Source organism: Zeus faber, assembly GCF_960531495.2.
Source record: "Zeus faber genome assembly, chromosome: 18".
Classification (NCBI taxonomy): domain Eukaryota; kingdom Metazoa; phylum Chordata; class Actinopteri; order Zeiformes; family Zeidae; genus Zeus; species Zeus faber.
In genome coordinates this window covers 29,951,255-29,972,532 of record NC_137210.1, presented here as the reverse complement: position 1 = coordinate 29,972,532, position 21,278 = coordinate 29,951,255, and the positions used below count along the sequence as shown (strand labels likewise).

Below are 21,278 nucleotides of genomic sequence, written 5' to 3'. Positions count from 1 at the left end.
GCATGCATCCACGTCACAATATGATTTAAAGTGATGATTGAGTGATGAAAATGATTTAAGACTTTATGCATGGTTGTAGTAAGTCCCTACCCTCCACATCCAGAGACACTGTAGCACAGATGGAGCCTCCCTGGTTGGTGGCTCTGATCTGGTACACGGTGGAGTCTTCCTCATCTGCTTCTGTGATGACGAGCTGGTGGTATCCTCCCTTGAACTCCTGGATCTTGATCTTCTTTCCATCAGAGTGGATCTCCTTTCCTCTTCTGAACCATTTAATCACAGGTTTGGGTTGTCCTGAGATCTTACAGACCAGGGTTGCATTGCTCTTGTATTTCACACTCATGTTTCTCAGCTCCTCCTTGAAGGCGGGAGCACGGACATCGACGGCCGTGACGGGAACCATGGGAGTCGTCTCCTCGCTGTAGTCGCTCTGTCCGCCCAGATTTTCACATTTGACACGGAAGATGTATTCTGCACCCTCTGTGAGGCGTTTGACGGAGAACACAGTCTGTTTGATCTCATCGCTGGTAACCGGAGTCCATTCTCCCTTCTTCTCCTTCTTCTCAAGGTAGTAGCTCTTGATCTTGGATCCACCGTCGCTGAGAGGAGGCTTCCAGCAAACCACGCAGGAGTCCTTGGTGATGCCAGCGATGACAGGCGACAGTGGGGGAGATGGTTTCTCTGTTGATCGGGAGAGATAAAGGAGACAAATAATTTCTTTTTTTTTTTAGCTTGGAAGATTTTTTTTTATAAATACTACATTAGTCTCCCAATACTTTTACGATGGTTTTCTGCATCTAATGTTATTTTAAGCCCCTTTCCCACTTGCGCAGAAAGCCGTAAATCTACTGGCAATGTTCGGTATTGGCGTCATGTGGGAATGGGCACGGTTGTCAATGTTCAATAAAAGTCGTCCTGTAAATCTACCCGCTCTCGACCTAGAATAATTTCAGCTGCGAATGGAAGTGTTTGGAATGGAAGCAGCAACATTTCTGTAAAGTACGGGTGGAGCCGAAATCAAATAAAGCACGAATAGTGGGTTTTTACAAGTATTCATTTCGTACAAGTATAAAAAATATAGATTTGCTTTTGGTAAAAAAAAAAAAAACGTTTGTAAAAGTGTAGATTACTATCCGAACCATGGAGCTCGGCTGCAAAGACGAGAAACTGAAACACGTCCAGTCTTTACAGAGACAGGTCTTTATATTGTTACATTTTATTCTTTCTCTTGTTATAAATGCCGCTCAGGCCCTAGACATGTCTTTTAGAGCTCGGGGTGCGTCGCGGGGAGATTGGGCACAAGCCCTTCTCGCGGGCAGGGAGAGGGAGAACAGGTGGAGAACGTTCCTTCTCTGGAGGCAGAGCGTGTTAGACAGGATGAAAATGATCACACTGATTTAATAACATGGGTTTAGGGCTATTGCGTCCAGGGACAGGGCTCTGTCCTTGCTCCGTCAGGGGAGGGAAGAGTCCGTGGGGCAGGGAGCGAAGCGCTGATGTAAAAAACAATGCTGTTGTCTAGTCCGGTGATATTAGACGCCTCTCATTCGAGTATTTTATAATGTATCTGTAACAATCATCTATGCGGGAACAGACTCCATATGGAACTTTCCCGTAAAGGAGGCAAATGTGGGAATGACTACCTACTGCCTTTGCCGGATATTTTTAATCCAGCAATGTTACGAATTCCACTTGGGAAAGGGGCTTTACTTCACGTTATCTGTCCTTGACTCACCCAGTTGGCTCTTAATCAGGATTGGTGCGGCCAGTTCGAGAGGCTCACTATTTCCATAGCGATTCTGAGCATATATACGGAAGAAGTAGCCTGCGCTGTCGATCAGGTTGGGTACACGACAGGATGTGCCATTGATAGAGGATGACACTAGCTCCCACTCCGCGCCCTCTTTGTCCTCCCGCTTCTCCACGATGTAGTTGGTGATCATGGAGCCTCCATCATCCTTGGGAGCCTTCCAGCTGATGATGACTGAGTTCTTCAGCAGGGCCTCCAGGACGATGGGGCCCTGCGGTATGTCGGGTTTGTCTGCAAAAACGATGATAATGAGTTGACCACAGCCTAAACTGATTACATTTCCAAATGGCTAAATCTGGCTTAAATCTCACTCCACTGCTACTACGGTGAATTCATATTGCTGTTATTTATAGAGACATTAAAATGGTTCCATCACTAAGTGCTCCCATAAACATTCTTATGAACATACCATAGATTTCCACATTGAACGCGGTGTCAGCCCTGCCAAAGTGGTTGTGCAATCTGATTCTGTATTTTCCTCCGTTGACTCTGCGCTGGACATTCTTTACCACCAGGTGTGTGTAGTGCTCGGTGGTCTCAATGGTGATGTCCTCTGAGTTCTCCAGGGTCTTTGCCCCGTGCAGCCACATAATCTTGGGCTCTGGACGGCCGATATACACAGCGTGGATGCGCAGGGTGGTTCCCAGGCCAGCGTAGTAAGTGTCCTTCAGGGGGTAGTCAGGGTGGAAGCTGGGAGAAGCCTCCAGCACCAGAGTGCCGGTGGTCTCAGCCTCTCCTGCATCGTTGATGGCCTTGCAGGTGTATTCGCCCTCGTCCTCCTGCCGGTCGGTCATGATGGATAGGCTGTGGTTGCGACCGTCCGAGCTCATCTCGTACTTGCGGGATTCTACGACTTCCTTGCCCATGTGGCACCATTTTATCTCAGGAACGGGTCTGCCGATGATCTGGCACTTCATGACTGCAGGCTGTCCCAGTTTGGCAGTTACCTCATCCATTTCCTTCCTAAGGCTTGGTTTGGTTTCCACTGCACAAGCAAAATCATTGTTACAAATAATTCTTATCACGATTTACAGCCATATACATAAACATTTATGTAAAACAGTCCTATGGAGTAAATCATATTATCCAACTCTGCAGAGAATATCTATAGAGCTGTCGCTTTTGTTACCACTGAGTTTGGTCTTGATGCATGTAGCGGTCCTACGAGGTCTGCTGATTCCTGTCTGGTTCTCAGCAAACACTCTGAACTCGTACTCTGTGGCCTCTGACAGTCCAGGCATGGTGAACTCTTTGTCCTTCAGCCTCTGTTTGTTACACTTCTTCCAGGTGCTCTCGGTGGACTTCCTGTACTCCACCCAGTAGCCTAGAACCTCCTTCCCACCATCACACTCTGGCGCCTGCCAACGGATGGTGATGAAGTTGTTCATGACGTTCACCATGTCGATTTCCCCGGGTTGGCTGGGTTTATCTGGAAAAAATATTCAAACAATTTGCATTCAGCAAAAAAATGGACTAGAAATGTATTTTCTACCATCAATGTTGAGTGATGTCATTAAAAAAAAAACTATTAATTCCAGTTGGATGTGCCTGGATTCACCCTCTTTAACTGTTAACCTGCAAACATTTATTTTAAGAGTGCAGCAGAAGTGAATCTCACCGAACGGATCCTTGCATGTAACAGAGTCAGACATGGGTCCGGCCTCGCTCTCTCCAATGTCATTAACAGCCACAACACAGAACTGGTACTCAGCGTCTGGAGTGAGGCCAGGCAGAGTGAACATGGTGGAGGTGATCTTGGTCTCGTGGCGAGACCAGGTCTCCACACACACTTGTTTGTACTGGATAAAGTAGCCAGTGATAGCAGAGCCACCATCATCCTTGGGTCTAGACCAGGCCAGAGCAACAGAACTCTTGGTGACATCCATGATCTCTGGTGGTGTGCTTGAGGGCTCAGGGCAACCTGGTCAATATATGAAATAAAAAGTATTAATATATTCTTATTGATTGCTCACAATGATAGTATGAAGCACTGTAACAAGACTGATGTACTTAGGAAGTCGCTCTGGAGGAAAACCTGTAATGTAAATGTAATGGTGTGAATGTGAATGTGATGTATGGTGAGCACTCACACAGAGGAGTCTTGGGCACCAGTGGCTCCTCTGACTTGAGTGAAGCGCTGATACCGAAGGAGTTCTCAGCAGTGACCTTGAAATTGTATTCTGTTCCCTCCTTCAGGCCCTTCACTACCAGCTGGGTGTCCGTCACTCTGGAGTCCACAGTGTACCAGGCATTCCTTGCTGCTTCACGTCTCTCAACGATGTAGCCCAAGATCTCTGAGCCACCATCATCACTGGGTGCCTTCCAGAACACCTTGACTGAGTTGGCCTGGATCTCCTCAAAGATCAGGGGTCCCTCAGGGGCGCTTGGCCGGCCAATGACCTTCACTTTGATCTGAGCTTTCTTCTTGCCGACTTTGTTTTCCAGGAGGAGGTCGTAGACGCCCGAATCGCTCCTCTCAGCTCCCTTGATCACCAGCTCGCTGGCGTCCTCGGTGGAGACGATCATGGCCTTATCAGAGAAGCTGCCGCCATCCTTAGACCACTTGCAGGTCGGGTGGGGTTTACCTTTGATGGGAATAGACAGTCGCACCACTCCTGCCTGTCTCACCACATAGACATCCTTGTATTTCAGCTCCAGGTCGTAATCTGGAGATTCTAAAAGACAGAAAAGCGACAGTTAGTAAAATCTGCTGACCTTGTAAACATTAACATGTTAAGTTTACAGAACAATCAAGTCAAGTCAAATTTATTTATATATCCCTTAATCACAATACAGTCCCAAAGGGCTTCACAAACCCACATTTCACATAGAAATCAATGGCCTCCCCTGGTCTGAACCCTCAATCCCATGAATCTTTTAAACACAAAGTGATTATGCTTTTGTTGCCAACTGTTCAAGTTCAAGATCAAGTTCAAGGGATAATTTGTCACATACATACGTATACAGACGGTCATACAAATAGGCAGTGAAATGTGTGAAACACAGTATTCATACCGAGCATCTCAGTGACTGTGACAGTTCCTGGGACCTCGGCAGGTTCTCCTGAGCCTCCAGCGTTGCACGCCATCACACGGAACTTGAACTCCTCTCCTTGGGGCATCTTGGTCAGTGTGTATTCGCAGATCAGAGAAGGTGTGGTGTTGCACTTGATCCAGGCCATGGTGCCAACCTTCTGCATCTCAATGAGGTAGCCGTCCACCCTGGCATCTCCCTCGTCATCAGGGGGACTCCAGGCCAGAGATACAGAGGACTTGGTGGTGTCAGTGATTCTGGGATTCTGTGGACAGCAAGGTGGATCTATGGAAGGAAACAGGAAGAATTTGAGTAGTGCATATACAGTATTTTTTATGTGAACAGTTCAAATAACACAGAGAGGGTCTAGTGTTTAATTCCACAGCATTTACAGATTTATTTTGATGTGCGGTAATGTCGGCCAAGTCAAGCTAATTCCACTGCTGCAATGCTGTAATTGGTTGAATATAAAGTTGAAAAGTCACTTCTCTCACCGATGGGGTCTGTGGCCACTGCAGGTTTTGATAGAAGACTGGGTTTGCTCATTCCTCTGGCGTTGATAGCAGTGATTCTGTGTTCGTACTCCAAGCCTTCAATCAGCCCTGTCGACCTGTATCTAGTCATGGTGACTGGATTCTTGTTGGCACGCACCCATCTCTCTGACCTGACTTCTTTACGCTCAATGATGTAGCCAGAGACCTCCAGGCCGCCGTCCTCCTCTGGGGGGTTCCAGGCCACGGTCATACCGTCACGAGACGCATCAAACACAGTTGGCCTACCAGGAGGTCCGGGAACGTCTGTGGAAGAGAAGTCACATGTTCTCATCAATGTACAGTCACTGATTCAAAGGTATTCTGTAAGTGTGTCAGGATGTTGTATGTCACATGCAGTGTAAAGGGTTTTATCTCGAAAGGAACCTTTTCTTACTCTTAAGGCTCTTGCACATGGCGATCTCGGACTGCAGGAACTCTCCGGTGCCATAACGGTTCATGGCAGCAACGCGGAACACGTACTCGTCTCCCTCGATCAGGTTCTCAAACTTGAAGGTAGGTCTGCTGACAGAGTCAGAAACAGGCACCCAGCCTGGTCTGTGGGCGTCACGCTGCTCCACCGTGTAGCAGCTGACGGGTGCGCCTCCTTCTCTGACTGGGGGATCCCAGCTGCAGGTGACCGAGGTGGCGTCGATCTCATCTAACCTGATCGGTCCTTTTGGTCCGTCAGGTTTGGCTGGAAAACCGAATGAAAATATTTAGGGTTCTTATGACAGCGGTTTACACTGCACTGCAGTGCAAAGCAGATCAATACAGCCATATATTCACATTCATATACATTTCTACAAATCAAAGTGCACAGTGGTGGTTTTGTTAGGAGAGAGTAGTTCCTTACAGAGGACGATGACCTTGATGACCTCTGTGGTGACTCCAGTGACGTTCTTAACCTCCAGTGTGTAGTCTCCTGTATCATCAATTGTGGTTTCTGACACAGTAAGCTTAGAGAACTTTCCAGTGCTCTTGATTTTGATGCGGTCATTGACTTTCATCTTGTTGTCAGCGAAGTACCAGGAGCAGACGGGAGGTGGTCTGCCGATGATGGGCAGGTCCAGGTCCAGAGTCTTCCCAGCCAGGACGTTGACAACCTTCTGAGGAATGCTGGACAGATCCACCACTGGCATGACTGGAAGAAAGGCAGAAAATCTGCATGTAGTAAACGGTTTGGGACGGACATGTGTGTACTGATATAATCACATTATATAATCGCACTAAGCTTCCTGTACGTAATAAACCATGAATTACCTCTCTGTTCCTGCACCGTGATGGCTGTTACCATCTCCTTTGGCTCGCTGGCCCCTCTGCTGTTGACTGCTCTAATTCTGAACAAGTACTGTTCATTCTCATTCAATTTCTCAATGGTGTGCTCAAAGTCTGTGGTCTTCATAGTTGCCACCTTCATCCACTTGTCAGTACCAAACCTGCAGGCCTCAATGACGTAGCCTGTCAGCCTGCTGCCACCATCGTGTTCAGGCTTCTCCCAGCCCAGGGTGACCGTGGTCTTGGTGACGTCGATCATCTCCAGCTTCTGTGGATGCTGAGGCACCTCACACACCAGGATGATGTCGGGCGTCTCGCAAGGTTCTCCCACGCCGTAGATGTTCTCGGGCATGACTCTGAAGTAGTACAGCATGCCCTCCATCAGACCGTCGATCTTGTAGGAGGTCTTGCTGCACTTAGAGGTGACGGTCTTGTAGGCCCTCATGGATGCTTCACGTCTCTCTATGATGTAGTTGTTGACTGGTGCACCTCCATCCACAGTGGGAGCCTCCCAGGAAATGGTGGCTGACTCCTTGGTCAGTTCCTTGATCTTGATTGGTCCAGTTGGCCCAGGAGTATCTATGGTAGGAAACAGCAGGATGTTGCTTATTGAACGTAGACTGTCTATCTTTCTATCTTTTACGCTCAATTCATGTTTTTCTCATTCTTGTTTTTTATTATTTATCTTTTTCACTTAAAGTACCTACCATTTTGTCAGTAAATCACTTAATAAATTCCCAGCTGGTCCATCAAACAGTTAAAAGTCTCAATGGAGCATATACTTTTATTGTTTTTATATTTACACCTTGTCAACAGCAACATCATCTTACCATAGATCTTGACGAGCATGCTGACTTCCTGCTTGCCAGCAGAGTTCTCTGCCACCAAGCTGTATTTGCCGGCATCGTAGCGATGCACCTTGTCAATGATGAGTGTGGTTGAGGTCTTGGTGGTCTCAATGAAGCCGCGGTTATGGAGGTCCACACCCTCTTTGCTCCATGAGATGACGGGCGTGGGACGACCCGTCACAGTGACAAACATGCGCAGAGAGCCGCCCGCACGCAGGCAGATGGTTTTCTTCAGGTCATCATGCAGCTCAAAGTCAGGAGTTTCTGCGTTCAAACACACAATTAATTTTACTGAAGTCCAGAGTTTGAGTCCTGTCCTGTTTCAGAGATGACATGTCAGATCTTGGGGGCAGTGGCTCAGGAGGTAGAGCGGGTCGTCTAGTAATCAGAAGATTGCCAGTTTGATAGCGTGCTGATGTGTCCTTGAGCAAGACACCTAACATGTCCTTGGGCAAGACACCTAACCTCCCAACTGCTCCCTGGGCGCCGCTACATGCAGCCAGTGCTCCTAGATACATCAGTTACCAGGATGTGAAATGCAGAGAAATGCATTTTGTTGCCTCAGTACTGTGATAATTAGTTGAATCTAATCTAATGTTGTCAATAGTCTAATGTTGTGAGGGCAGCTGTAATGTCAGTGGTCCAGGATACTTATAACCTATTGCTTATTGTTAGTCATTGTAGACAAGAACATCAGCTGGATTACTGTAAATGTAAAAGGGAAAGCTGAATTGTCTACTATTTTTTGGCAGAATAAATCAGTAGGAAATGAGACATTTAATATGTAAAGGTAAAAATATGTAAAAAACACATCAAAGACCAATTTTATTTGTTGTGTGTGACTGATGTTCATTCATCTTATTTTGGAACAAAGCAGACACTTGATACAGTATTTTAGCTTTTTTAAGTCTTACCAATTCTCTCGACTGGCTCAGTCTCGGCACATGGCTCGCTGAAGTCTCCAGTGCCATTGACGTTGATGCCGGCCACTCTGAAGCAGTACTTCTTGCCCGCAGAGAGACCGGACAAAACATACTCGGTGCTTCTGAGGGTCTTCTCGTGAGCCTTGGTCCATTCCACGGCCCCGGCCTCCTGCATTTCCAGCAGGTAGCCAATCACGTCAGCTCCTCCATCCTCCACAGGGCGGGACCATGCCAGGCTGATGCTGTCGGCGTGAGTGTCGGAGATACGTGGGATGGAAGGCGGCGCAGGGGTGCCTGGAAGGAGGGGAGAACCCAACAAATTAATACATCTTATGCCACAATGGACTGGTAAATTGGATCTTAACACCGGTCGTCTTCATGGTTAAATTTTTTTTTTTTTGTTTTACATTTTTAGCAGACGCTTTTATCCAAAGCGACTTACAATTATTCAAAGAGCGACGGAGGAGGAGCCTGGGATCGAACCAGCAACCTTTAGATTACTAGACGACCAGCTCTACCTCCTGAGCTACCACCCCCTAAAAAAATACTAGTACTTAAAGCGCCATCAAACAGAACATAATGTCCAGTGAGAGTGAAGTCTGTGATTGGTCCAAATATCACATGGTTGGTTGCGTTACAGCTGATCAACCAAGGGGGGCAGAGTTAATCGTTCTATTCTGTTTTTTTCCTCTGTATCCTGTACTGTATCTTCATTACTACACTTGGTTCTTTTTGGTAAAGTTTTTACTTTTTAATATACTGCCAACACCAGTTTAAGGCTGATTTACATAGTTCACTTACTAAATGAGAACAGTTTTCTAATTGTCGTAATTGATGCTGCATGTGTAATGAGGTCCAAACCTTGAAGACATGAACTTACAGGTTGGCACTCTGCAGACCACGTAGAGAGAAACCTCGCTGGCTTCGCTCTCTCCAGCCTTGTTGATAGCAGTCACTCTGAACTGGTAGATGTTGCCTTCGGTCAGGTCCGACACCTTCAGGGTGGTGTCCAGGTGAGCTCCGTCCCTGTTGACCTTCACCCAACGGGCGCTCTTCCTTTCATGCCTCTCCACCAGGTAGTGAGTGATTTCACTGCCACCGTCGCTCTCTGACTTCAGCCACTCGATGGTGGCAAAGTCCTTTCCTGATGCCAGGATTTCTGGAACGCCAGGCGGAGACGGGACGGCTAAAGGAAGATGAAAAGGTTTGTACCTCGGAGTTAGTCTCAATTTGATCTGGTTTACGTTAAATTCCATAAGCCTGTCAAGGCAAATAGGTTTTCATCTCGATTCATATGAAGTATAGCCTGAATATGTTTTACTGATTGCCTTACTGAAAGTGTTTCTGGCGATCATGGGCCCAGACTGCAGGTAGACACCAGGTCCGTACTTGTTGACTCCTCGGACTCTGAACAAATACTCTGTGTTCTTAAACAGTCTGGTGATGTTGCAGGTCAGTTCCTTGCACTCGGTGTCCATGACAACCCAGTTGAGCCTGTTGGTGTCACGTCTCTCCACAATGTAGTGGGAAACATCGTCACCTCCATCCTCCAGAGGAGGCATCCAGTTCAGGGTGCAGGACTCATCTGTAATCCTGCTGATTTCAATGCTTCCCTGGCATATTCCAGGAGTATCTGAGAAAAGGAGACACCTGCCATTATTCACTGAAAGGACCATCTCATACACCCTGATATCCAAAAAAGTATTTATAAAAAATATTTGACTCTTTCCGCTCACCTAGTACTTTGACGTTGACCTCAGCAGTTTTGGTTCCACTGACATTCCTGACGGTCAGTATGTAATTTCCAGTATCGTCTCTATCACAGAACTTGATGATGGCCATAGCTTTGGTGGGAGTGTACTGCAGATGGTACTTCTCACACAGCTCCAAGTCCTTGTTGCCCTTGGACCAGGAGGCCTTGGGGTCAGGTCTTCCACCCACAGCAGCATCCAGCACCAGGTCGGATCCAGCTCTCACTGTCACTGTGTCTGACAGGAGTTTGCTGTCTAGCTGGGCCTTTGGAGGTTCTGTTAGAAATAAATCATGCAACAGTTACGCTGATGCACAGTATAACAGCACTGGGATTTTTACTGCATGTATCCCAACTGTAACCCTTTCCAGGTTACAGTTGTTAGCTAGCTAGCCTGCAGTCAGTTAACAAAGCCCACAGTGGTTTGGTTGTAATACTGTTATTTCGATCATATTAACAGTAGAGTTGGGAAACTCACCAAAGTCAGTCTTGCACTGCACAGATCCAGTCGACTCTGAGGGCAAGCTGTAGACCTGGTTGCCGTTCTTGGCGATTACTCGGAACTCATAGGGCTCTCCCTCTCCCAAGGCGGTGACGGTGAAGAAGGTGTCAGCCACGTTGGTGTAGTTACATTTCAGCCAGCGGCCATCACCACTCACAGTGTATGGCTTGCGTTCAACGATGTATCCCACAATAGGACTGCCGCCGTCGTTAAGTGGAGAAATCCATTTCAGGGAAACAGTGGATCTAGTGACGTTGGTGACTTCAGGTTTACTTGGTGGATCTGAGCACAAAGAAAAGCTCTTATTAGATCAGACATACTGCACTGTAACTGGTTGAAGGTGCCACTACTCTTCAAACGATGCTGCCATTGTCATGATAAAAAGTAATCTCGTCAAAGTGAAACAACTTAAAATGAGATATAAGCGTAGGGTATGAAATATTTGGGGAAAAACATAGTTTAGGTATGGCATCATATATTATTATATAGTTCACTGTGAGGAACCTAATCGGACTCTTTAAAATGGGATTTTCAATTCATAAGCAGTTATCGGCAAATATTGAAATAGTGTAATAATTCTGTTATACTACATTACACATTATATATCCTCACATATCAACATATAAAAAATTATCAGTGACAGTAAAATGTGACTCACCAACAGGATTCTGGGCCACGGCCCTCTTAGAAGCCTCACTGGCTTTGCTGAGACCGGCACTATTCATGGCATAAACCCTGAACTGGTACTCCAGACCTTCAACCAGACTGTCCACCTTGTAGTAGCACTCAAAGCAAGGGATCTTGTTCTCCCTAACCCAAAGGATGATGTTCCTCTCCTTCTTCTCGATCCAGTAGCCCGTCACCTTGCTGCCTCCATCATGGAAGGGCTCTTCCCATTTGATGGTCATGCTATTGGCGGTCACACCAAAGACTGTTGGCTTGGTCGGTGGGCCGGGAGGAACTGTCATCAAATAAAATGGTCATGAAATATTTGTTGGGTTAAAATGAAAAACTACAGCAGTACATATTTAAAAAGTCATGAAACATTAAATCATGTTGTTAACATGCTTGTTTGCCTCCCATATAGAGTTATATGAATCCTGAGTTTAATTTTCGAGGTGCATAAATCTTCCATCCATGAGACACTCACTCGATGTGTCAACATCATCATCACTCCACTACTTCCCTTCTTTATTTTCATTATGTTTTCACATTTCATTCCTCTTTAAACATTCTGACTGATGTGCAGCTGGTGGCTGATGATGCTGTGTGGCACAGAGAGCATACAGGCCTGTGAGCTAAGTGTATGATGTGTTTCAACTGTACTCACTGAACGGATGCTCGGCGACAATAGTCTCAGACTCAGTGGACTTGCTCACACCAAATTGGTTCTCAGCACAGATCCTGAAGGTATACTGCATGTACTTGGTCAGGTGACTGACATGGAGTGATGTGCGCTTCACGCTGGAGTTGATGAGCTGCCAGGCGGTGGAGCCAGATTCACGCTTCTCCACAATGTAGTTGGTGATGTCAGTACCACCATTATCCTCTGGTGGCTCCCAGTTCAGCACACAGGACTCAGATGTGATAGATAAGATCTGAATAGGTCCAACGGGAGGACTGGGTCTTCCTATGACATTGACCTCAATAGTGAAGGTCTTGGTTCCGGCCACATTCTCCAGAGTCAGGTAGTATTTACCTCCATCTCCTCTCATGGCCTCTTTGACTGAGATACTGGTTTTGTCTTTGGAAACTTGGATGGAGACTCTGTCTGAGCTCTTGAGCCTCATTTCCTCCAGCTTCCAGCTCACCTTCGGTGCGGGTCTCCCACTGATGGGAACATCAATGGTGAAGGTGTTGCCAGAGCGGCATGTTATGAGCTGGTTGGTGATCTCACTGAGATCAACAGCAGGTTCAATGTGTGGCTCCTTCACCAGCACAGGGGCCAGAGTCTCCTTTGGCTGACTGAAGCCTGCTTCATTCTTGGCCTTCACACAGAAGTCATACTCGTCACCCTTGTTGAGCTTTTCAATAGTGTAGGTAAGAGTCTTGGTGTTTCCAACCACCATCCATTTGTCAGTACCTTTTGGTTTAGCCTCAATGACGTAGCATTGTATGCGGCTGCCGCCATCATGCTCAGGCTTCAGCCAGCCCAGACAAACAGAGCTATCTGTGGTGTCCAGGATGTCCAGTCTCTTTGGAGAGGAAGGCTCTGCTGTGGCGATGACCGGTTCAGTCATCTCAAAGGCCTCACCCAGGCCATGCAGGTTTTCAGCTGATACCCTGAAGAAGTATGGCACTCCCTCCAACAGGTCCTGGATCTTCAGGATCTGCTTTGTGCATTTACCACCTGACTGCTGCCAAGTGCGACGGCTGGCCTCACGTCTCTCTACGGTGTAATGGTGGATACGGGCTCCGCCATCATTAAGAGGAGCCTCCCAGACCAAAGTGACTGATCCTCTGGACACTTCCTTGAAGGCTAGCGCCTGTGGAGGCCCAGGGGTATCCATCACCTTCACAGTGAATGTGATAACTTTGCTACCACTGGCATTCTCAAGGGTAATAGTGTATTTGCCAGAGTCATTTCTGGTACAGTTTTCAATGGCCAGTGAGCTGTATCCATCTGTAGTGGAAACCTCTGCCATGACACCAAGCTCTCCACCCTCTTTTACCCAGGTTGCTGAGGGAATGGGCTTTCCTCTGAAGTGGATTCCTAGTCTTACTGAACCTCCAGCCTTGACAATGTGTGTCTGCTTGAAGCTGGCATCGATGTCCACCTGTGGGGGTGTTAGTCTGTCCAGAGCCTGAGCAGGCTCTGGAGTCTCCTGTTCCTCACCCTTGCCTACATGATTGACAGCTGCAATACGGAACATATACTCAGCTCCGGTCTCCAGGCCAGACACCACATAGGTTGTTTCTGCCACCAGCTCTTTATTGACTCTCTCCCATTCCTCCTCTTCACCTTTGACCATCTCAACGATATAACCAAGGATCTCTGTACCTCCATCATCTGCAGGCTTGGTCCATTCCAGACTGATGGAAGTGTTGGTTGAGTCAGACACACAGACCACAGATGGTGGGCAGGGAATGTCCTTAGGCTCAGCAGCCTTGATGGGTATAGAGATGTTGCTGGGAACTCCTACGCCAGCGTCATTCACAGCCATGACACGGAACTCATACTCCATGTCTTCTGTCAGGTTGGGCACCTTGTGAGCACATTCAACGATGGGTTTCTTTGTGATCACTTTGTAGAATCGAACAGTCTTCTTCTCGCGTTTCTCCAGGACATAGTACTGGATGGGGTTTCCTCCATCAGATGTGGGAGCAGTCCAGGCCAAGGTAATGCTTTCACCTGTCATCTCTGTGGCATCAGGAGTTCCTGGTGCATCAGGAGTAGCTGGGGAAAACATTGTAACTCTGGTTAAATACAGAAATACGTTTGGAAATTTGTGCTTGAAGACTAATTAGGCTGATTTTCAACTTACTGTATTGCATTTGTGCGATGACAGAGCTGGAGTCCAAAGGTCTACCCACTCCAAACTTGTTGACAGCAGAAACCCTGAATTGATACTCATTGGTCTTGATGAGCTTTGTGGCGTTAAAGGTGCATTCTTTGCACTCATCAGAAACCAGGGTCCAAGAGATCTTGGAGGTCTCTCGTTTCTCTACGATGAAGTGGGAAACCTCAGAGCAGCCGTCATTCTCTGGAGGGTTCCAGGACAGGGTGCACTTGCCCTCGGAGATGCTGCTGAAAATCATAGGTCCTACTGGCTCCCCAGGGGTGTCTGCATCATGGGGGGGACACATATTAGATCACATTAAGTTAGATATTTGGTCAGCGCATTTATTGAATCATTCATGAATTATTTTGTAATTTTGAAAATAAATTCAGACAGATTACAGACAAACAAAAACTGCACCTTGGACTTGCACGTTAATGTTCTCCTTCTTGCTTCCAGAGCCATTGGTGGCTTCCACAGTATAGAGGCCACGGTGTGTGCGGTCAGCGTCCCTGACAAACAGAGTGCTGGATCCAGCCACGTTGATGATGTCCATCATCTTCTTGGTAATCTCCACACCATCTCTGTACCACACCACTTTGGGAACAGGGCGGCCAGTGATGGACACCTTCAGCCTGATGTTGTCTCCTGCTTTGACTGTCAGACCCTCAAAGTACTCAGGGCCAAATTCAATGTTTGGAGAAGCTGATTGGATTGGAAACAGGTAGGTAGAGATTAATTGGTGGAAGACATTCCTGTTTAATGCTGAGTCCTTTACCTTTTTCGTAGTTTTACAATGCTGGCACAATGGAAAACCTGTTCCTATAAGTAACTATGGAACTATAGAAGAAGCTCAAGTGGAATATTTTCTGAATGAAATCTGAAAAATGTATATTTGAACCTTTTGACTCAATATGTCTTGGAAAGTAATTAAGTGAACTCTCACCATTCTCATTTCTGACCACGATAAAGCCAGAGGAGTTGGATGGTGGGCTGACAACACCGATAGCGTTCCTGGCAATCACTCTGAACTCATAACGCTCATTCACAGCCAGGCCAGTAACGGTGTACTGGCAGTCATGAACGTCTGTCAAGTTGGCCTTGAACCAGCGACCCTGGCCTTGCCGTTTTTCTACGTTGTAGCCAGTGATCTTGCTGCCTCCATCACGTTTGGGTGCATCCCACTTCAGTGTTACAGAATCACTGGTGACGTCAATATAATCGGGCTGGCCAGGAGGATCTGGAAAGAATGAGATTTAGTATTTTACATTTCATCATGTCCATGTGTCTTCTTTAGTGTAGTTAACATTAATTAGACAAATCATTGTTTATATTCTAAACAAGTACTCACCAACAGGAGAGACAGCCATGGTTGGCTTGCTCTCATCGCTCATACGGCTGAAGCCAGCATCATTCTTGGCGTAGACTCTGAAAGAGTACTCCAGGCCCTCGATGAGGCCGAGGATCCTGTAATCCCTCTCCGTCACCAGCACAGTGTTGACCTTCTGCCACATGATACTGTTCTTCTCCTTCTTCTCGACATGGAAGCCCTGGATGGGCGTGCCTCCATCGTAGATTGGCTGCTCCCATTGGATGGTCATGCCATCATTGGTCACGTTGTACACAACAGGCTTGCCTGGTGGACCTGGAGGTCTGAACTGGTGCTTGGCAATCACCATCTGTGAGATCAATGGCTCACTGACTCCGTACCGATTCTCGGCACACACTCTGAATTGGTACTGGACACCCTTGAGCAGGTTAGGGACCTTGAATTGAGTTCCCTTTACACTAGAGCAGGCCATCTTCCAGACTTGCTGAGAGGTGTCGCGTTTCTCCACAGAGTAGCAAGTTATATCTCCGCCACCGTCATCATTAGGTTCATCCCAAGAGATCATAATGCTCTCAGTTCTCACCTCATCCAGGCGGATTGGACCAACTGGCTTGGATGGCGGTCCAAGCGTGATGACATAGATGTGGAAGGACCTTCTGTTGACTTTGTTGTCAAGGGTCAGAGTGTATTTGCCCTCATTCTCCTTTCTCACATTCTTAATCATTACAGTGGCTTTTCCCTCTGTCTTCTTGAAGCGGATCTGGTCACTCTCCTTCAGAGGCAGGTTGTCCTTGAGCCACAGAACAGCTGGCCTGGGCTTACCCTTGTAAGGCAGCTCAATGTGCACATTGTGACCAAGGCGGACACTCAAGGTACCGTCTGGGTAGTCTGCAAGACAGGCCTCAGGTGTAATTATGTAGTCAATCACCTTGATGGGCCCGGCCTCAACAAAGTCACCCTGTCCCTTCTCATTCCTGGCAGAAACTCTGAAGAACACGTCTGAGTGCTCCTTGAGTTTCTTTACTTCAAACTCACACTGCTTGCTGGTTCCTCCCAATGACCACTCCTCCTCACCCTTGAGCTTTCTTTCAATGACATAGTCAGAGATGATGCTACCACCATCGTAATCAGGTTTTAGCCACTGCAGAGTGACAGAGGTCTTTGATGAATCTTTCATAGATACCTCCCTCACGGGACCTGGGACCTCTGTAGCCTTCACTGGTTCAGCTGTGTCACATGGATCGCCAACACCATTCTCATTCTCTGCTGACACACGGAAGAAGAAAGATGTTTTCTCTGAGAGATCTTCAATTGTGTATGTTAAGTCTGTGCATTTGTTGGTGACAGCAGAGTAAGCTCTCTTGGATGAGTCTCTCTTCTCAACAATATAGTTGGTGATCTCAGCTCCGCCGTCTAGAAGTGGAGGCTCCCAGCAGAGAGTAACCTTTCCACGTGTCACATCCTTCAGCACCAAGTTCTTGCACTGAGAGGGAGTGTCCTGGACCTTTACAGACAGGGTCAGTGTCTTTGGCTCTCCCACACCATTCTCAATCTTGACTGTGTATTTGCCAGTATCAAGTCTGGTAACTTCACGCATGACAAGAACTGAGGTTGTGTCAGAGTGGTGGAACTCATATTTAGGGTCGTTGTTGATGCACTCCTCTCCCTTGCTCCACGTGGCAATTGGAACAGGTCTTCCCTTCAGTGGAACACACAGCTCCACATCCTTGCCTGCCTTGACAATATAGTGAGTTCTCATGGCTACATCTGGATCGACCTGGGCCTCCTCTGTAGAGAATAGCAAAATATGATGTTACATTAGAGCCAGGCCTCGTTCTATCAAGAGCCACACTCTTGCAAAATTATGCGTTAATATCGAGTGGAGGTATCATGAAATACTGCGCCCCAAAAATACATTTTAATATTGGTATTTAAAGTCTTTATGTAGTGTGTTTGACCTACCCAGGATATCCTTAGCCTGTACAGGCTCAGTCATTTCCAGAGGCTCTCCACGGCCGGCACAGTTAACAGCAGACACTCTGAAGAAGTAGTTGACATCTGGTTTCAAGTCGTGGGCTGTGTACTCTGTGGTCTTGACCTCTCCCTTGGAGGTAATGAGGGCCCATTCTTCCTCTCCTTCAACCAGCTTTTCGACCATGTAGCTGGTGACCTCACTGCCTCCATCCCATTCAGGCTTGGACCATCCAATGGTGATGGATGTCTTTGTAGAGTCCACAACTTTTAGCTTGCAGGGCTCATACGGAGGATCTGATAAGTTGAACGAAACATGGCATATACAGCATGGACATAAGTGTTGGAGTTGCATTAGGGACAGCTACAATATGTTGGATGCAAACACAATAATTAATTATTGTATTTTACTACGACAAAGTTATTAAAAAAATGTCTTGATAGGATTGGATTGTTTGCACTAAAAACACATACCAACTGGATCAGTAGCCTTGTAGTAGTCAGAGACATCCGAGAAAGGTCCTTCTCCGGCCTTGTTGATGGCGCAGACACGGTACTGGTACTCATTTCCCTCTGTCAGGTGGTAGACAGTCTGTTTGATGTCAGAGATTGGATCTTTATACACTCTGATCCAGCGGAGGCTCTTCTTGTCCCGCCTCTCCAGGTAGTAGCCAGTGACAGTGGTGCCTCCATCCACACCAGGCTTGCCCCATTCCACTACCATGGTAGACTTGGTGATCGTGTTCACCTCAGGGGTATGAGGCTGCCCGGGAGTCACTGCACAACAGAATCATAAACATATTGCTAATCAAATAAAATGTGTATGAAATCAAATCATAAGTAACAAATTCTAGTTAGTTTTAGTTTATATATTATTAACACATTGTATACCGTAGTAATGAGAACATTTAATGAACATGTTTACAAATCACATCAAAATATGCATTTCTACCTCCTGATAGGAAAACCCTTACCAAAGGCATTCTTAGCAATCACTGGTTCAGACTCCAGAGGTTCTCCAACTCCAAATTTGTTGACACCCATCACTCGAAACACATATTCGTTTCCTCTCACTAGCTTGCTGACGCTGATGTAGGTCTGCTCCATGTTGTCTGAGATTGTGGACCAAACCACTCTGCTGGTCTCGCGCTTCTCCACGATGTAGTGGGTGACCTTGAAGCCGCCCTGGTCAGTTTCTGGCACAGGCTCCCAGCTCAGCATGATCCTGTCAGCTGTGACAGAGTTGAAGTTGATGCTGCCAGCTGGGGGTCCAGGTTTATCTGAAAAACAGCAAATATTAGTTTGTTAATAGATTAATAAATAAATTTGGTATTGGTTTTCAGTATGTCATATGATAGTGACCAAATTACCAAGAATTTCAACTCTGATGGATGCAGATGCAGAACCCAGAATATTCTTGATCTTGATCTCATATGTGCCAGTGTTGGCACGAGTTGCATCCTTGATAAGGACACCGGAGGAATCAGTTGTGCTCTCAGAAGACACCGTAGAGGAGGCCACCAGCTCATTTCCATCCTTGAACCACTCAATGTTTGGCAGAGGCTTGGCGATGATTCCTACCCAGAGCTTAACAGAACTACCAGCCTTATACTGAACAATGTCCAAATACTCTGGAGGGAGATCAATGGCTGGAGCACCTGCGAGATAAGATGTACCAACAACAGTAAGAGATAAAAATGTTCGATCTCAACCAGATAGATAATAAATAATGAATGAAAATAACTCCAATTTACCGCATGAATCGACACAAGTGACTGGGCCAGCAATAAGAGATGGGTTGCTGACAGAGCCAACAGCATTTTTGGCGTAAACTCTGAACTCATAAGTCTCATCTTGGTTCAACCCAGACACGGTGAAGCCCATCTCAATGATATTTGTGAAGTTGGCCTTCACCCATCTGCCACTGGCAGCTTCTCTTCTCTCCACGCTGTAGCCAGCAATCTTGCTGCCGCCATCATATGGTGGCCGCTGCCAGGCCAGACTGACTGAGTTCTTGGTGACCTCTGTGACGTGGACATTTGCCGGGGGCTCTGGAATGTAATCATTAGGGAGGAAAGGAAAATGGTCAAATTACTTTTCTATTATTAGACCTGTAAACCGCTCAAATTATATCATGAAATTAACTCACTATTCACTACAGAGGTTTGAAGTGTAAAAACGTACCGCAGGCATCGATTGCCAACACCTCCTCAGATGTCTTGCTGAGCTTGCCGATACCTGCAGCATTCTCTGCTGCAACCTTGAACTCATAGATGAGGCCAGGACAAATGTTGGTAACTCTCCACTGCGTGGCTGGGATTGCTGTCTTAGTGACCTTCTGCCACAGGATGCTGCTTCTCTCCTTCATCTGGAGGTGGTATCCAATCACAGTGTTTCCACCATCTACTACAGGCTCATGCCAGCAGACTGTGAGACTCTCTCTGGAGACGAAGCTGACCCATGGTGTGGATGGAGGTCCAGGGTGGGCTAGGGTTAACAAAAGTCGGGACACATTACTGATATTGTACATTTGATAAAATTATTCAATAAACATTTTATATGAAAAAGTTACAATTAAGGTATATAACTAAGATAAATAGACATACTGTATGGGAGCTTGATTGTGATGGACTTGGTGTCGATGTGGTCACTGATCCCATAGCGATTCTGAGCCTTGATTCTGAACTGATACTCCTCACCCTTGCTGAGCTTTGTAACCTTGATTGCGCTTCGAGCGATGTTTGTAGAGACCTCTGTCCAGGCAGGAGTGCTGGTTTCCCGCTTGGAAATGACATAGTTGGTGACAGGACTGCCACCATCGTACTCTGGTGGAGCCCATTTCAGACACACAGTCGTTTCTCCAATCTCTCCGACCTCGACTGGGCCCACAGGAGGCCCTGGTCTGTCCAGTACTACAAAGATGATGGGGATCTTTGTAGTGCCACCTACATTGGAGGCAGTGACTTCATATTTTCCAGCATCACTTGTGGTGCTCTCATTGAGGGTAATGATGAGACTCTCTGGTGTCACTTCAGTCAGCAGCCTCTTGGATCCCTTGATGACCACATTGTTCTTAGACATTGCGACTTTAGGCATGGGCCTGCCAGTGAGAGGAATCTCAAAGGTCAGGTTGGAGCCTGCTTTCACATAGACGGTGTTCTTGGGGTAGTTCTTCAGGTCGAACTCAGGAGCCACTGTTTAAAGAAATAACAATGTGTTGAGTTATATCAAACAATTGACAAATCTTAAGTTATCAATGGATTGAAAAATAGTAAGTAAAGAGTTATTATTGTGGAAGAATAACTCAGTTCTTCTCACAATAGTGTAGCTATGGCAGAGGTCGTACCATGTATTTCCTTGACAACAACAGGTACAATCATCTCCTTTGGCTCGCTAAGTCCAGCATGGTTCTCAGCACGAACTCTGAAGAAGTACTCTGCATTCTCTCTCAGGCCCTTGATGGTGTGGTTCATGGTTCTTACAATGGTACACTTCACCCACTTATTCTGTCCCTTCTCCAGTGCATCAATGAGATAGCCAGTCACTCTACTACCACCATCATACTCTGGTCTGGTCCAGGCGATTGTAATGCTGTCCTTGGTAACATCTGCAACTCCAAGTTTCATGGGAGGACTTGGCACCTCTGTGGAAACATACAAAATGAAGGACTGTTTAAGACTGATGTCAGATTGTAACATATGATTGTCTTATTATCCTGGATCTTTGTATTAAAAATGAATTCACTACTATTGAAACTAACAACAATGACAACAAAATGATAATGAAAAAAAACATGAAAATAT

At 46.6% G+C, this 21,278-nt stretch overlaps 1 protein-coding gene across 1 annotated transcript in view; it reads right to left on the bottom strand.

Moving 5' to 3' along the window:
* LOC307244003 (titin-like) overlaps positions 1-21,278 on the bottom strand; it is a gene marked incomplete at its 5' end in the record, with an annotated part of 164,899 nt that overhangs the window by 7,891 nt on the left and 135,730 nt on the right. Inside the window, 31 exons of the mRNA XM_080018975.1 lie at positions 91-681; positions 1,736-2,041; positions 2,220-2,795; positions 2,940-3,239; positions 3,429-3,731; positions 3,901-4,485; positions 4,826-5,128; positions 5,338-5,640; positions 5,771-6,070; positions 6,230-6,517; positions 6,637-7,230; positions 7,482-7,763; positions 8,414-8,716; positions 9,303-9,608; positions 9,756-10,055; positions 10,159-10,449; positions 10,651-10,956; positions 11,333-11,635; positions 12,005-14,071; positions 14,160-14,459; positions 14,595-14,879; positions 15,121-15,414; positions 15,526-17,292; positions 17,467-17,772; positions 17,950-18,252; positions 18,450-18,755; positions 18,846-19,133; positions 19,230-19,526; positions 19,660-19,962; positions 20,082-20,669; positions 20,822-21,118. Coding sequence (XP_079875101.1) covers positions 91-681; positions 1,736-2,041; positions 2,220-2,795; positions 2,940-3,239; positions 3,429-3,731; positions 3,901-4,485; positions 4,826-5,128; positions 5,338-5,640; positions 5,771-6,070; positions 6,230-6,517; positions 6,637-7,230; positions 7,482-7,763; positions 8,414-8,716; positions 9,303-9,608; positions 9,756-10,055; positions 10,159-10,449; positions 10,651-10,956; positions 11,333-11,635; positions 12,005-14,071; positions 14,160-14,459; positions 14,595-14,879; positions 15,121-15,414; positions 15,526-17,292; positions 17,467-17,772; positions 17,950-18,252; positions 18,450-18,755; positions 18,846-19,133; positions 19,230-19,526; positions 19,660-19,962; positions 20,082-20,669; positions 20,822-21,118 — 13,941 coding nt within the window. The remainder of the gene's footprint in view (positions 1-90; positions 682-1,735; positions 2,042-2,219; positions 2,796-2,939; positions 3,240-3,428; positions 3,732-3,900; positions 4,486-4,825; positions 5,129-5,337; positions 5,641-5,770; positions 6,071-6,229; positions 6,518-6,636; positions 7,231-7,481; positions 7,764-8,413; positions 8,717-9,302; positions 9,609-9,755; positions 10,056-10,158; positions 10,450-10,650; positions 10,957-11,332; positions 11,636-12,004; positions 14,072-14,159; positions 14,460-14,594; positions 14,880-15,120; positions 15,415-15,525; positions 17,293-17,466; positions 17,773-17,949; positions 18,253-18,449; positions 18,756-18,845; positions 19,134-19,229; positions 19,527-19,659; positions 19,963-20,081; positions 20,670-20,821; positions 21,119-21,278) is intronic.